This window comes from Gastrolobium bilobum, unplaced genomic scaffold, assembly GCF_033153095.1.
Source record: "Gastrolobium bilobum isolate Gb01-03AN ecotype WA unplaced genomic scaffold, APGP_CSIRO_Gbil_v1 utg20048, whole genome shotgun sequence".
NCBI classification, from domain to species: domain Eukaryota; kingdom Viridiplantae; phylum Streptophyta; class Magnoliopsida; order Fabales; family Fabaceae; genus Gastrolobium; species Gastrolobium bilobum.
Genome location: NW_026898170.1, coordinates 74,803 through 91,313, shown reverse-complemented (window position 1 = coordinate 91,313; position 16,511 = coordinate 74,803). Strand labels below are relative to the sequence as shown.

The 16,511-nt window shown below is 36.6% G+C and overlaps 1 protein-coding gene across 1 annotated transcript; it reads right to left on the bottom strand.

The window, feature by feature from the left end:
* Positions 1-11,739: 11,739 nt before the first annotated feature.
* On the bottom strand, positions 11,740-14,947 carry LOC133313535 (amino acid transporter AVT1I-like). The gene is made up of 3 exons (XM_061514925.1): positions 14,848-14,947; positions 13,773-14,380; positions 11,740-12,595 (listed from the first exon to the last, which is right to left on the bottom strand). Exons 1-3 carry the CDS (start codon positions 14,945-14,947, stop codon positions 12,074-12,076), a joined length of 1,230 nt encoding a protein of 409 aa, XP_061370909.1. The 3' UTR covers positions 11,740-12,073.
* Between the last annotated feature and the right edge of the window lie 1,564 nt (positions 14,948-16,511).

Here is a 16,511-nt window from a genome sequence, read left to right as displayed (position 1 = left end):
TTATTTATTTATTTATTTTTAAAATTTAATATGTGCATTTAAATTCGGGACCAATAATATTGCTAATATTATTTATTTATTTATTTATTTTGTTGTTGTTGTTGTTGGACAGCTGTAATAAATCCAAAAGGGGACAGATATGTTCAAATGCGTTCACATGGAAAATTGGTCTTACTAAAAAGTCTATCTTACACACTAGAGAGGAAGAGTAAAGTTCTTCTTGTACACTATGGAAAGCATTGATGTCTCCATATCATTTTACATTGCAATTGGTGTTGTGAACTTCAAATCTCCTTTCACATTGAGTCACTTTACCAATTTCACAGCTTCTCGTCATTCTAATTATTTACGTGCTCGTTTTGAACTTTTGTTTGAGCTGAAGCACGTGAGACAATGGGCAATAAATCCTTGAAAGAAAAAGAGAGAGGAAATAAACGTTACTGAAAATGGGTGAGAGGTATCACGAATAAACCCTGGACCCGGGTGGGTAAAACTTAATATTGATGGAGCTGCAAAAGATAACCTAGGACCGGCTGCATGTGCGAGAGATTTAAGAGATAGTACTGGTCAATGACTAACTGATTTCTCCTATCGAGTTGGTCATTGTAGTGCTATTATGGCGGAATTGAGGGGCATTTTAAAAGGAATTCAAATGGTTAGAGAAAGTTAGTAATAGAAAGTGACTCTTTAACATCAGAGCCAACCTGTGAGTCTCATCTTATTACTCGTATATGGACATGGATGGATAGAGAGTGGTCAGTGATAGTAAAACACATGTATAGAGAATGTAACGCCTGGCAACATGCAAGGATTAACGACTGTCCCCACACACTAACACGAGACTTTTCAGCGTGCTTTGTCCTCACTCGCACACTTTTCGGGAAAACTTCCCAGGAGGTCACCCATCCCAGAATTGCCCCAAGTCAAGCACGCTTAACTATGGAGTTCTTCCGATCCGGGCTACCGAAAAGTAGATGCATCTTGTTAGTATAGGTAGTACCAATTAATTCTTATAAGCCATTCCCAACTGTACCGTCCCATACCAGCACAGTCTCTGGAATCCCTCTCTTTCGGGTGTTGATTCGATTCATTCATGTACCCCCGTCCCTAGAAGCCTGCCAGGAGCCGCTCCTTGTCCATGCCCTTTCGCACCGGCGATCACTCCCCACCCTCGTCAGCGCCCGGGATGTTACAGAGAAGGAAATTGTTGTGTGGATTGGTTGTCAAACTTTCCTTTGGTGAATCCGGATCAAGAGGACTTTTGTATTTTTCCATCTACCCCCCTCCTGGTATTTTCTTTTTGTACTTAACTGATTTAGGTGATTTTGATAAAACTCGTTGTATTTATCTTTTCTAGCCTATTTTTGGGGTGTGTTTTCCCCTTTCAGGATACTAAAAAAAAAAGAGTATCACGAATAAACCACCATGCACCCCGACCTATTTGAGTTCATCCGGCACTCGACCCGTCGACATTAATTTTGATTCTCGAGAGAAAAAAAATATTAATTTTGACCCAGTTACTATTAACATCTATTTGAATCAGCACTCGACCCATCGGCCATGAGCGTAAATTTGCCTAATTTTTGTAACGATCTTGTAGATTACGTTACATAAGTTAATTGGCCTAAATTTTTTAAAGGTTTCTGGCATTTCTATCTTCGGAATTAAACAAAAGAGAGTTTGGTTCACTCTCCTGGGTTAAGTGAGGATTATATAATTGCAAAAGACCTATGGACCTAAAATTTTAAGATTTTGGATTCAGATGTGATATCGGTTCACTTATTATTGTGATTTGATGCTTGCTTATTGATGGATATATGCATTGCAAAGGGTTTTGGACTCTCACATACCATTCATCACAGTGTGACCCTAATATTTGCATGATGTTGGATCTCACAGAAGATATTAGAAATATTTCACTTATTTTGATTTGATGTATCCCTTGTAAAGGATTTTGACCTCATGTGCCATTGTTAACACAAACCCAATTACCAATAACCATTCTTAACACATACCCAATTTACCAATAACATGCCATTGGGATTGAAAAAATATGGGTTTTTTGGACCCTTATAACCCTTTATTAATAATTAATTATCAAATTGACCTTCATTATAAACTATTTCGGAAATTTAACCCCCTCAAAAAACATAACACCAATCTGCCCCTGTTTGACCGTTGACCACCAAGCCTACCCGGGTACACTCCTCCCTACTCGGGTATTTTTTGAAATTTTTTACCTACCCGGATAGGGAGAGATGTACCCGGGTATTTTTCTTGACACCTGGAAAATTGCTTAAATTATTTACCCGAGTAGGGAGGGATATACTCGGGTAAATCTCGTTTTTGTAGTTTGCATGGTTTTTGATAGAACTGCAATTTCAACCTGGAATTCGTCTAAGGCTTTGTTACTAATCACACCTGCTTCCATTCGTTTTACTGCAATTTTTGTTCCATCATCCAATTCTCCCTTATAAACAATGCCAAATCCACCACGACCTAGCTCATTCTCGGGGGCAAAATTCTTGGTCACATTTCTTAGAACCTGAACTGATATCACAAGATTTCCAGCTTCAAGGACATGAGAATCCCCATTCCACTGCTGTTTCTACTCCCAGACACACTCCTTGTTACAGTGGAAATGCTTCCATTGGTATTGTTAGCAACAATAATCTTTACGGTATTGTCTGAATCAGATGGATCTCTAGGGTGAATTACTAGTGAATCACCATCCTTTCTCCTCCTGAAATAATATACATAAAGTGGAATGAGAAGAAAAGCTGCAGCAGCCACACCCGCAATGGGGGCTACAATTGAAACCAAGATTTTCGTTTTGGATTTTGTTGTTTCATGAGAATTATTAGAACTTGAATTTGAGTTTCCTGGTGTAGGTTCAGCCTTCCCAGATCCAGATGGTGGACTGTTGTTCCCTGAGGAAGGATCGTCGAGATTTACCCGGGTACACTCCTCCTTATCCGGGTAAATAATTCAAGCAATTTCTCAGGTGCCAAGAAAAATACCCGAGTACACCCCTTCCTACTCGGGTAGGCAAAAAATTTCAAAAAATACCCGTGTAAGAAGGGGTGTACCCGGGTAGGCTTGGTGGTCAACGGTCAAACAGGAGCAGATTGATTTATGTTTTTTGAGGGAGTTAAATTTTTGAAATAGTTTATAATAAAGAACAATTTAATAATTAATTATTAAAAAAGAGTTAGAAGAATCAAAAAGTCAAAAATATGAGATAAATCTGTCAACACTCAAAACTAGGGGTCCATTAAAAACACTAGATTTTTTATTTTTTTAATGTCAAGGGTGTACCCCAAGTTAGCCAGCAATTCGGTTTCTAATGCAAATCATTCGTTATAGGGAACGCTGTTTTATGAGGGGAATCCTCCCTATACAAATCTTCAACTCCAAGCCCCGTACTCAAGTGATTCAATTCGATTTCTTCTTCGTAGAGGAGCCATCACGGAATGAAAGAATTCAGCATTTTGTAAACGCTTTAGAGAACTACAGGGATGCTCTGCGGTCTAGCCCTCGTAAAAAGCATTAATAGTGAGAAAGTAAACCGCACTTAATGGCAAAGTACGTGGTCTTGTTTCTGGGGAACTTCTGAACTTCATGTTCACATCTTTGTCTTCCTCTTTCAAGTGAGTGAAGTTAGCCCTTAGGGTCATGAAAGTAAAGGTAAATCATTTTGTTACGAACAAAATAAATAAAAATGAAAAATTAGTTTTATTGAGAAAGTCTAACCTCAAATGATGAGAAAATATGACTTTTTGAGATAACTTTTCTAATCTGACATGATAGTTTTTATTCCAATATTTAAAAGTTTAAATAGATAATATGAGCTAACCCTATAAGTAACTACCCACTAATATCAAATAGACTCCATTAATAACAAAACAAAAAAAATAACTCCTCACTACTTAAACAATACAATAGTTCAGAAAATAATAAAATAACATAAATAGAACCATAATATTCCCTCCCCTAAAATTATTCTTGTCATCAAGAGTAAAGTTCAATATCAACTAATTGAATTATCTTCAATTTCCACTTCTCCTTTCGTCTATTACCGTCTCGTCGTCGCTCTCTTTTGTCACTACTTGGATGGTTAACAATTGTTTGCAGCGATGGCCAGAAGTGAATGCGTCATTATAGCGAAAGCAAAACCCCTTCTATTGTCGCTCATATATCTCTTCGAAGGTCAAACAGCGAACGAGAGTCGAACTAGTGGAGGAGTCGCCACTGCCAGAAGATGCAGCACCGCTGGTGGGAGTGGATAAAGATGAACCCTTGGTGTTGTTGACAGTTATGGTCCATCGCAAATTCTGAACAGGGAACTGATCTTCTGATTGCGGGCCTCGTATAGTTTTTCCAACCCAATTGCAGATGAGAGGGTGTTGGGCCTGTTATCCACTGAGAAGTCCAACTGTTAGAGAATTGGGTGAATATCTCCTTAAATTGCTCCAACAAAGACTGGACAGCGTCTTTCAATTTTTGAACGCGTTTGTCCATGCCTAAGCTTTGATACCAATTGTTACAAACAAAATAAATAAATAAAAAGGAAATTTGACTTTATTGAGGAAACTTGACCTCAAATGTATAATGACCCTCACATTTATTATGGATTTAATATTGAAGTATAATTACGAAGTAAAAGAAATAAAGTCACTGTTCTCCAAAAAGAAAGAAAGAAATAAAGTCACTTTGGGTGAAAAAGGAGTTAAAGTGTCGGTTAAGGGATAAAAATACGGGTAAATAAAGTTATCCAAAAAGTAAAAATAAAAATAGAAACATCACTAGAAAAATATTCTAGTCCATTGGGAAAAATAGGCTTTTAGGTGCTAAGAGGAGTAATGAGTGTTCTAAAGGCCTTTTGGGACTATCCTAAAACTAAATGAATATGTGGAATTTTGTGGAGATTTGTTGAACAAAGAACCACCCACTCATGACTTAATATGATTAAGTAAAAAGAAAATAAACAATAAAGTGTGTGTCTTGTATATTAAATGGCATTATATCTTTTTATATCATTTTGTGTTGAATTCCTTCTCTAGGTCTGCCTAGGGACTGTGAACGTTTGGATTCTCGTCGAGCAAGATAAGTAGCTTGTTCTTCAAGTAAGCAAATTGTAAAGCTCCAAGAGGTAAGCTCTATGTTTATGGGATTCGCTCCCACTTTGTGTTTCGCCATAGTGTACGGACTATGGTCAGATTGCATGATATGTATGAGATATATGATATAGATGCATTCATATAGAGCTATATGATGATGTGATATGATATGTTTTGATGTGTTAAATTTGATATGTTTTGATGTGTTTAATTTGATATGTTTTAATGTGTTTACTTTGATATCTTTTGATGTGTTTACTTTGATATGTTTCGATATGATTTCTGTAATGATTTCTGGACATTGATTTGTTTAAGCATTGATGTCCGCTTGGGGTCCTCCCTTGAGACTCACTGTGTATATATCTGTTATATGTTGAGTTCCGCTTGGGGTCTATAATGACCCTCACATTTATTTATGGATTTAATATTGAAGGATAATTATAAAGAAAAAGAAATAAAGTCACCTTTGGTGAAAAAGGAGTTAAAATAACAGTTAAGGAGTAAAAATGCGGGTAAATAAAGTTACTCAAAAGTAAAAAGTAAAATTATAAATATTACCATAAAAATATTATGGACTAGTATGCAAAGTTTGGTGGTGAATGGAGGTGCGTAGATAGATAAGATTTTACCCAATTAAACTAACTTAAATACTTTAAGTTTACAAACAGAAACCTCATTTCCTTATTTTTTTCTCACGCGCGTGCCTCGTTCCTCTTCTTCTCCGTGCGTCGTCCGTAGCCATTGTTGGAGAGCTTAAATTCCAACTTTTTCATTTCTTTATGAAATCAAGTGTGGTAAAAACCAAAGTTGCTTAGAATTGAGAGACAAACACAACCCCTAATCCATAATCTATCAAAAAAACCTTGTATTGAGAGAAAAATAGAAGGGAAAGTGGCACCCCTTTGTTGATTGAAGGTCCAAGAAGGCGTTTTGATCTTGTTTGAGGTTGAGAATCCACTCATTGGGTGATTCTAGGTAAGTCTGTGTCAAGAAATCCTAGTTTCCTTTGAGTTTTGAGAAGGATTGATTTAGGTTTTCATTTTTAAAGTTTGGCTTGATTGAGCATGTTAGAGCTTGATTGAGGCTTAGCTCATGATGATAAAAGTGTTTAGATGAGGATTTTAACGGTGAAAATGTATTCAGAAAAATTTGAGATACCGTATTTTTGAATAGTGACGTATATGAATAGTACCATATACGTGAATAGTGACGTATACATGAATAGTACTGTAGAGATGAACAGTACCGTATGTATGAATAGTTAAGAAATAGTTGATAAGTAAAAGATAAAATCAATAAATGGTGTGTCTAGTTAACTACTTGACTTTGAACCATTTTATTGATATTTGTGTGAATTCCTTCTCTAGGTGTGCCTAGGGATTGTGAACTTTTGAATTCTCGTGGAGCAAGACAAGTAGCTTGTTCTTCAAGTAAGCAAATTGTAAAGCTCCAAGAGGTAAGCTCTATGTTTATGGGGTTCGCTCCTACTTTGTGTTCCGCCATAGTGTACGGACTGTGGTCAGGTTGTATGATATGTTTTGTTTTGATGTATTTACTTTGATATGTGTTAATATGATATGTTTTGTTATGATATGACTTCTGTAATATGATTTCTGTAACAATATCTGGCCATTGATTGTATAGTACCCGGATGTTCGCTTTGGGGTCCTCCCTCGGGACTGATGGTGTACGCCTCTGATATGTTCTGGTTCCGCTTTGGGGTCCTCCCTCGGGAACACGTGCGTTGATTTCCGCTTGGGGTCCTCCCTTGGGAATGGCTGCGTACGCCTCTGATATGTTCTGGTTTCGCTTTGGGGTCCTCCCTCGGGAACACGTGCGTTGATTTTCGCTTGGGGTCCTCCCTTGGGAATGACTGCGTACGCCTCTGATATGTTCTGGTTCCGCTTTGGGGTCCTCCCTCGGGAACACGTGCGTTGATTTCCGCTTGGGGTCCTCCCTTGGGAATGACTGCGTACACCTCTGATATGTTCTGGTTCCGCTTGGGGTCCTCCCTTGGGAACTAACTTAAATATACGGTGCGTAGATAGATAAGACTTTACCCAATTAAACTAACTTAAATACTTTAAGTTTACAAACAGAAACCTCATTTCCTTATTTTTTTCTCACGCGCGTGCCTCGTTCCTCTTCTTCTCTGTGCGTCGTCCGTAGCCATTGTTAGAGAGCTTAAATTCCAACTTTTTCATTTCTTTATGAAATCAAGTGTGGTAAAAACCAAAGTTGCTTAGAATTGAGAGACAAACACAACCCCTAATCCATAATCTATCAAAAAACCTTGTATTGAGAGAAAAATAGAAGGGAAAGTGGCGCCCCTTTGTTGATTGAAGGTCCAAGAAGGCGTTTTGATCTTGTTTGAGGTTGAGAATCCACTCATTGGGTGATTCTAGGTAAGTCTGTGTCAAGAAATCCTAGTTTCCTTTGAGTTTTGAGAAGGATTGATTTAGGTTTTCATTTTTAAAGTTTGGCTTGATTGAGCATGTTAGAGCTTGATTGAGGCTTAGCTCATGATGAGAAAAGTGTTTAGATGAGGATTTTAACGGTGAAAATGTATTCAGAAAAATTTGAGATACCGTATTTTTGAATAGTGACGTATATGAATAGTACCATATACGTGAATAGTGACGTATACATGAATAGTACTGTAGAGATGAACAGTACCGTATGTATGAATAGTTAAGAAATAGTTGATAAGTAAAAGATAAAATCAATAAATGGTGTGTCTAGTTAACTACTTGACTTTGAACCATTTTATTGATATTGTGTGAATTCCTTCTCTAGGTGTGCCTAGGGATTGTGAACTTTTGAATTCTCGTGGAGCAAGACAAGTAGCTTGTTCTTCAAGTAAGCAAATTGTAAAGCTCCAAGAGGTAAGCTCTATGTTTATGGGGTTCGCTCCTACTTTGTGTTCCGCCATAGTGTACGGACTGTGGTCAGGTTGTATGATATGTTTTGTTTTGATGTATTTACTTTGATATGTGTTAATATGATATGTTTTGTTATGATATGACTTCTGTAATATGATTTCTGTAACAATATCTGGCCATTGATTGTATAGTACCCGGATGTTCGCTTTGGGGTCCTCCCTCGGGACTGATGGTGTACGCCTCTGATATGTTCTGGTTCCGCTTTGGGGTCCTCCCTCGGGAACACGTGCGTTGATTTCCGCTTGGGGTCCTCCCTTGGGAATGACTGCGTACGCCTCTGATATGTTCTGGTTCCGCTTTGGGGTCCTCCCTCGGGAACACGTGCGTTGATTTCCGCTTGGGGTCCTCCCTTGGGAATGACTGCGTACGCCTCTGATATGTTCTGGTTCCGCTTTGGGGTCCTCCCTCGGGAACACGTGTGTTGATTTCCGCTTGGGGTCCTCCCTTGGGAATGACTGCGTACACCTCTGATATGTTCTGGTTCCGCTTGGGGTCCTCCCTTGGGAACACGTGCGTTGATTTCCGCTTGGGGTCCTTCCTTGGGAATATCTGCGTACGTTTCTGATAAGATATGTGTATATGTTTTGTTTAGTTATGATATTTGATTATATGACATGTTTTATGGGATATGTATGATGATTTTGTAAATGATATTTGTTACGTACGTTGATTTCCGCTTGGGGTCATCCCTTGGGAACGATTGCGTACATCTTTGATATAACACGTTTTGTTCTGATGTGAGTATTGTGATGATTTTTGTAAAAGATATTTGTTACGTGCGTTGATTTTCGCTTGGGGTCATCCCTTGGGAATGACTGCGTTTGTCTTTGATAAGATATGTATATATGCTTTGTTCAGTTATGATAATTGCTTATATGATGTTTTGTATATTATGTATCTGACTGTCATGCAGAAAGTGAGCCCAGGGTATGGAGGGTTTTCCATAAACCTGGAGTTTACTAGAGATTCGTCTCTAACCCCGTTTGGGGATATGATTTCAGGAACACAGTTAATTGAAGAGCCTCATGGGACAAGAACACTAACCGTGGCTAGAGGTACTAGTATGAGGATGTGGAGTTTTGGGTGGTCGGATGCTACTATTTGTTTTAGACGTATTTTTGGAAAAGATGTATTGTTGCATAGTGTTCATATTCGATACATGTACATTTATGTATTCAGGCATGATGATATGACTATGTAGTATTCAATTATGTTATGTATTGGATTGCATGCTATTAGATTTGTGGCACGGAGCCAAGTTCAGCATGCGCCCATAGATGGGTATCTGAGTATATTTGCATGACTGGTACTTCTGGAAATATATATTGTTTAAACTGTCTATCAGGAACTCTTGAGAGTGGGATTGGAAAATTCCCAGTTGTCCGATTTACAGAGGTTACTCTGTCCGATTTTTGTCTCCGTAAAATAAGAATTAAATTAGAAGAAGTATGCAATGTGATATGTCATGTGAAAAAGGATTAAAGAAAAAGAAAAAGTTAGTTCGTATTTTCGTAAGTTAAGTCTTCCGCTGTTTCTGTTTGTATCATATGTATGTTAATTGAACCGGCTCGAGACGGGGATGTTACAGGGTCCTCCCTTGGGAACATGTGCACTGATTTTCGCTTGGGGTCCTCCCTTGAGATTGATTGTGTACACTCTGTTATGTGATGATCTTTGGCCATTGATCCTATGTGCACTGATGTCTGCTTGGGGTCATCCCTTTGGATTGATAGTGTACATCTCTGATATGTTTTTGGTTCCGCTTGGGGTCCTCCCATGGGAACATGTACGTTGATTTCTGCTTGGGGTCATCCCTTGGGAATGACTACGTACATCTCTGATATGATACACTTTGTTCTGATGTGATTATTGTGATGATTTTTGTATATGATATTTGTTACGTGCGTTGATTTCCGCGTGGGGTCATCCCTTGGGAATGACTGCGTACGTCTCTGATAAGATTTGTGTATATGCTTTGTTTAGTTATGATATTTGATTATATGATATGTTATACGAGATATGTTCAGTATAGTATGATATATGACGTTTTGTATATTATGTATCTGACTGTCATGCAGAAAGTGAGCTCAGGGTATGGAGAGTTCTCTATAAACCTAGAGCTTACTAGAGATTCGTCTCTAACCCCGTTTGGGGATATGATTTCAGGAACACAGTTAATTGAAGAGCCCTCATGGGACAAGGACACTACCCGTGGCTAGAGGTACTAGTATGAGGATATGGAGTTCTGGGTAGCCGGAGGCTACTATTTATTATAGATATTATTTTTGGAGAACATGTACTATTGTATAGTGTACTATTCATTTGGTGATCATGATGTCTGATCCTTTATTTTGTATATGGTCTGTATATGTTTTGTACGTGTCTTTCAGTTGGATGCATGTACACTTGAGTATTCAGGCATGTTGATATGATGACGTAGTATTCAGTTTATGTTTATGTGTTGGATTGCATGCTGTTAGAAATAGTGGCATGGAGCCAAGTTATGCATGCACCCATGGATGGGTATATGATCCCGTATGGATATCTGGTATGTCTGAAAGTATATACTGTATAAATTGTCTATCAAGGTACCTCGAGAGTGGGATTTGCAAATCCCCAGTTGTCCGATTTACAGATGTTACTCTGTCAGATTTTCATCTCCGTCAAATAAGAATTAAATTAGAAGAAGTATGCAATGTGATATGTCATGTGAAAAAGGATTAAAGAAAAAGAAAAAGTTAGCTCGTATTTTCGTAAGTTAAGTCTTTCGTTGTTTTTGTTTGTATCATATGTATGTTAATTGAACCGGCTCGAGACAGGGATGTTACAAAATGACTTTATTGAGGAATCCTGACCTCTTGTATAAAGGGTTAAATAGATAATATGAGTCAATTATAAAAGTAACTACCCATTAACATAAAATAGACTCCACTAATAACAAAACAAGAAAAATAATTACCCACTACTTAAACAACTCAATAATTCAGAAAATAATAAAATGACATAAATAAAACCGTAACACATTTATATTGTTTAAATTCTTTATGACTTAATTTACCCATTCTTTTTTGTAATAAATACGTGTTTGGAGTATTTTATTTCAAAAAAATAATCTCTCTTTTTTCTCTCCAGATTTACGATATTTTTTTAAAAAGTAATTATTTCTCGTAATCAATCGCTTAGCATTCATATTGGACAAGTGAAATTGTTTATACTATACAAGTTATGCATTCATATGGATGATAGTTTCAAGTGTAATTGGCCGGGGAGAAAGCATATGCTATTGAGCCAAGTTCAATAAAGAGCAATAAGTAATTCAATCGTGGCTGCTTGGAATTCACTTCACCATTACGGTATAACCAATAAGACCTCACTTCTCCGTTTTCCTTTAATTAGAATGGAAGATTATAAAATGGGTACTTGATATAAAAGAGAGCACTAGTAAGCAAAAGCACATCATTGTTGCCCTTAGATAAAAAGAAGCATATCTTTTATTCATACATTACTTATTATTGGGCAGTATGTCAATGGTGATATTGCCAATAAATGTTAACAGTTGATAACAAGCAAATGATCTTACAAATAGTTAAGTTGGGTTGCTTTGCCACTTTCTGACATTTCTTTAGTGCATTCTACGACTAGAAGATGGGGAACTCAACAGTGTCTGGACAATCGGCCTTTGGTAGTATTGGACATTCAATGAAGTTGTTGGAGTCTGATTTGTCAACCATCTTATTAAGATATGTACGTTATGTGTAGCCATTCACGTGATAAAAAAAGAAAAATGCTTACCCTGCAAATCACATGGGAACTAAAACGATATTTCAAATATGCATCTATGGTAAAATTAATTAGGCTTTCTTTTCTGTTTCATCCATTAGGAAAAAGCAAATTACCCGACGACGAAGATATGCAAATACAACCCTAGTGGATGTAAATATATCATTATTTGGTAGCGTACATTATTAGTAAATGCTGAAATAGGTTTTTAAAAGCCTTAAGCACTCAACTTCATGATGACTTGAGCTGATTTACTATCTGCCTCACAGAGATGTAGGTACCCAGTATTCCAATGAATGATCCTATTAGCAATATTGCTATGATAATGATCAGCTCGAACCCAAATCGCCGAGCAGCTTTGTTTATCTTTAGGTAGCAGAGGCATGGGAACAACAATGAGATTGCCACATTCAAGAATGCACCAATAAACGCCATAATATAACCAAAAAAGGGAATGAACAGTGCTATAAGTACAGTGCTGACGACAATGGTTGATCTCATGAGGATGGCAATAGGCCTTCTCTTGCAGAGAAGCGATTTGTCCTCGATAGCATTGGCTATTGGGGTGATTACAACAGCATACTTAGTCAAAGGGTTGATTATTGTCGTATAAATTGCAATTTTTGTACTTATTTTCTTCGTCGGTAAATTTAAGGTGATTTGAGACATCAAATATTCTCCGAACATCATATAGCCTAAAATAGCCATGGATCCATAGACTATGGTGCTTGCCACAAAGGAAACCAGCAAAACCTGCATTTGGCAAACAATATGAATGTCAATTCTACATAAATGAAGATAGAAGTGAGGGGAACCTAATTACTGCTTGGATTTCAAGTATTACTTAGTCATTTTCCAAGCCAATTTACCTATATATGATATTAAAAAACCATTTCATCTTACATTTTAAGTTGTTAAGTGATGGTTAATCAATGGTTTTTATCTCCTTTACATGATAGTTATTTGGGCTTTGAAGCTTGCCCAGACTCATTTTTATTTATTTTACTTTGTGCTGATTTAATTCCAATAGAAAGTGGAGCGGTGAGAATCGAACTCGTGATCCCATAGTCATGGAGGTAATCAATGTTATCAGAACCGACACAGTCATTGGCCCGACCAAGATACTGGATCACTGGTTCAATCGGTGAGTTATCGGTTGAACCGTATGACTCGAGTTGATATATAAAAATCTATATTTTATACATAAAATTCCATAATATATTCAAATACATATAAAAAATTGTTATACTGAGCTGAGCTGCGAGCATATATAGTTTTTGTAGAGATAAAAAAAATCATATATGATAACCACATATATACAATATATTGTAAAAGAAATAAACAAAGAAGAAAGAAAATTCAAGTATCAACCATATGTAATTCCTCTACCAAATATCTTCAACTAACCATGTTTCATAATTATAAAGCGTTTACCAACAACTCTTCCCATAAAAATGGATTTTTAAGGAATCAATATGTCACATTCTTTTAACTTTTTCGCAAAAAGCTAAAATTTGAGGTCTCTATAGGAGAGCATACTACTAGCAAACATAAATAGAAATTTTTTTGAAAGTAGTTACACACTTTTTTTTCAGACAAGAAGAGACAACTTTTTTTTTTTTTTTAATAAAATGCATGATCCACCGGTTTTCATGACCCAACCAGGTCACCGGATCCAATACGTGGCTGGTCCGATACTTGACTCGAACCAGTTCAATGATCGGTTTGCCGAATTCCGGGTCGACTAGGCCAGTTTGAGTCAGGTTTGATAACACTGGAGGTGATTGTTTAATAGTTTAAAGTTTTAGATGAGACGATTGTTTAACAGTTTAAGCTTTTAATGATATGGTTGTTGAACACATGAACTTGAACATAAAAATATAACAGATTTTCCTCGATTTGATTGCAATTATTAATTAGGACAACATACCTTGTAAGACTGACTTCTGTCTTTCATGGAATTGATTAGTGTGGGGAGTACTGCATGCATACAAAAACAGAACGAAAAAATGCTCACAGCAGTGGCCATTCCTCCCAAATGAACAAAGTGTCCTCTTTCATGAAACCCCACACCATCAACTTCACCCACCCACACAACACAACCGAGTAAAATAATAGAAGCCAGTATTCCACCAACAGAAACATAAGCCAGAACTCCCAAGCTTCTCAACCATGTTGTTGGTAATATTACCAAAGCAGCAAGCATGACAAAACCTCTTTTACCTCCAATTCTAAGACCTGCAATTGTGAAGCTCACGTTTGGAAACAGCTTCTCCAAATTGTCACCTTCTAATATCAGAAGCTCCACGGCAATTAGAAACAGCTCTATATATATGATAATGGCTATCAAAGCTTTTCCTTTGTACCCAAAAGCAACCTGACCTATATCAGGGTAGGATTTGATTAGTGGATGTCCATTCATACACCTTTGCAGAAGTAACGCTGTGTACCAGCTTATCATAGCAAATAGAAATAGCAGTATTAAACTCAGCCACCCTCCTTGAGAAACTGCATAAGGCATTGAGAGTATCCCAACTCCTGAAAAACCATATTATCAAAGTTAGAATATTATACGCACCCAGCTTAAACATACCCTGTCAGTTATAGCTAAATGAACTCTCTTTCAGTTAACAAAGAACGGGAGGACTGACATTTTAGCAGTTCTGCACCTTGATTTCTTCAATTTTAATTACTCACCCTGTGGTTTTGAGGTATTCGCCATTGAATAACCCAAAATTGGAGGAAAACGAAACATATGATGAAGCTTTATAGTGTTGCCAAAAAAAATTTCATTTGAATCAGGATTGTGAAAAGACATGCAATTTGTCTCTAACAACATAATTATTGAAAGATTACGATGTTTCTACATTCAATCAACACTTGCAAAGAATATTTACTAAATAGCATGCTGAACAAGCATGTCATGCAAACATATTTCCTTTTATCCATCTTGCTAAGGCTGGTAAAGTGGTAATGTTCAGACACATATTTTGAGAGAGAGAGACCTAACACGGAGTTGAGTCCATTGAAACAAGTTTTTAGAAAGGTGGTTCCTCCACTCTGTTGATGTGAATTTGAAACTTGTAGTTGGCTTTGGCTCTCCATATCCTTGGCTGTTAGGCAAGCGAATCTTTGTTGCCCCCATATTATATAGTTTTGATCAAATTAGTGTAACATAGTAGAGATAGTGAGTTATGTCAAAATTCATGAGAAGGGACAGTGATTGTATATGATTTGATAACAAATTTTTTCAATAATAGTGTTAGGTAGGTTTCTGCTTTGGAGGCCACCAATCACAATCCAGAAAGGCCCCTCACATGTCATGATCACCTCATTATAAGACTGCTCATGCATGCCCTTTCCCAGAGTCATGCATGTGATGGAGTTTCTGTTCTGCATGTGATAAGCGCTACTTCAACCCAAAAACTTAAGGTATTTGGTGAAGTTAAATTTATTATTTTATATTTCTCTAATACACCATTCCTTTTATGTAAGAGCTTTTTAAACTTAAAGCGTAGATATGTACAAGTTCATTATTGATTTGGCTTGTGCTGCACAAGTCTATTTTTTTATCTGTGTTATGCTTTTTTTAATTTCACCTGAGAGTGAGGGTAGAAAGAATCGAACTCGTGAATTCGTAGTTACTGGAGATACCATAATAAGCGCTACTTCAATCCCAAAATTTTTAAGGTATTAGACGAGATTAAATTAATTATTTTATATCTCACAACGAGCAAACTTGTATCGAATAAATTAGTATTAATTAAACATTTAAATTCGGAAGTGAACATCGCTGTTCATTCCATTGAAACTATCCCTAAAAATATAATTTAAAATTATCCCACTACTTTCTATTAAAGTTCTTCTCTAAAGCTTAAGATTCGGAAAGATTCGAATAAACTCTTTATTTATCGATACGTAACATGACGTTACAGCAGTACGGGACTCTCCTTTCTTTTCAAGTTTGATAGTGGACAGGAATTGAAGCTTGATTAAATTGGTAAATTGAAAGCCTGAATTGATAAAATTGAGAACAAGCACAATATAATTCAGTATAGTTCAACTGAATTTTGTTTAAAGCTTAAATATGAACCCGAGTCATTAAGATTTTTCCAAAGTTGCTAAAATACAATTTGATGTACTGAATAAGAGTAAATTTTTTTTAAAAGTGATTAAATCTCTTAGTGTTCGTACTTGCTCTTGAAAAACGATATATAACATCTGATTAATTATTTTATCTTTTTAAATAACAAAAAAAAAATTAAAATACATAATACAAAAATGGAGTCACACAGCATCGTCTCCCTCCTTGACCTCTTGCTGCAATTCATGTTTTGCCAGTTGAAGTAGATTGGCAAGTTTCAATCAATATGGATGGAGAAAAATGTCCCCCGCAGAAAAAAACCGCAACATGTTAACCTCTTTTCTCAAAATTGTTGGAAATTAAGTTGTTGTGGCTATGTTAATTTTATTCGGAAGTGAAAAACAACTCATTCTGCATCACGATAAGGTTGTATATCCGTGTTTAGCAACAAGAAGTCGATATTTCAAAAGTATGTTATCTTAAACGATTAGATTGATCTACCTAACCATTAACTAATTAAGATAACATAATTTAAATTCTATTAGTTGTTGTTATGCCGGGCCTCCAAAATCGTTGTGATCGAAG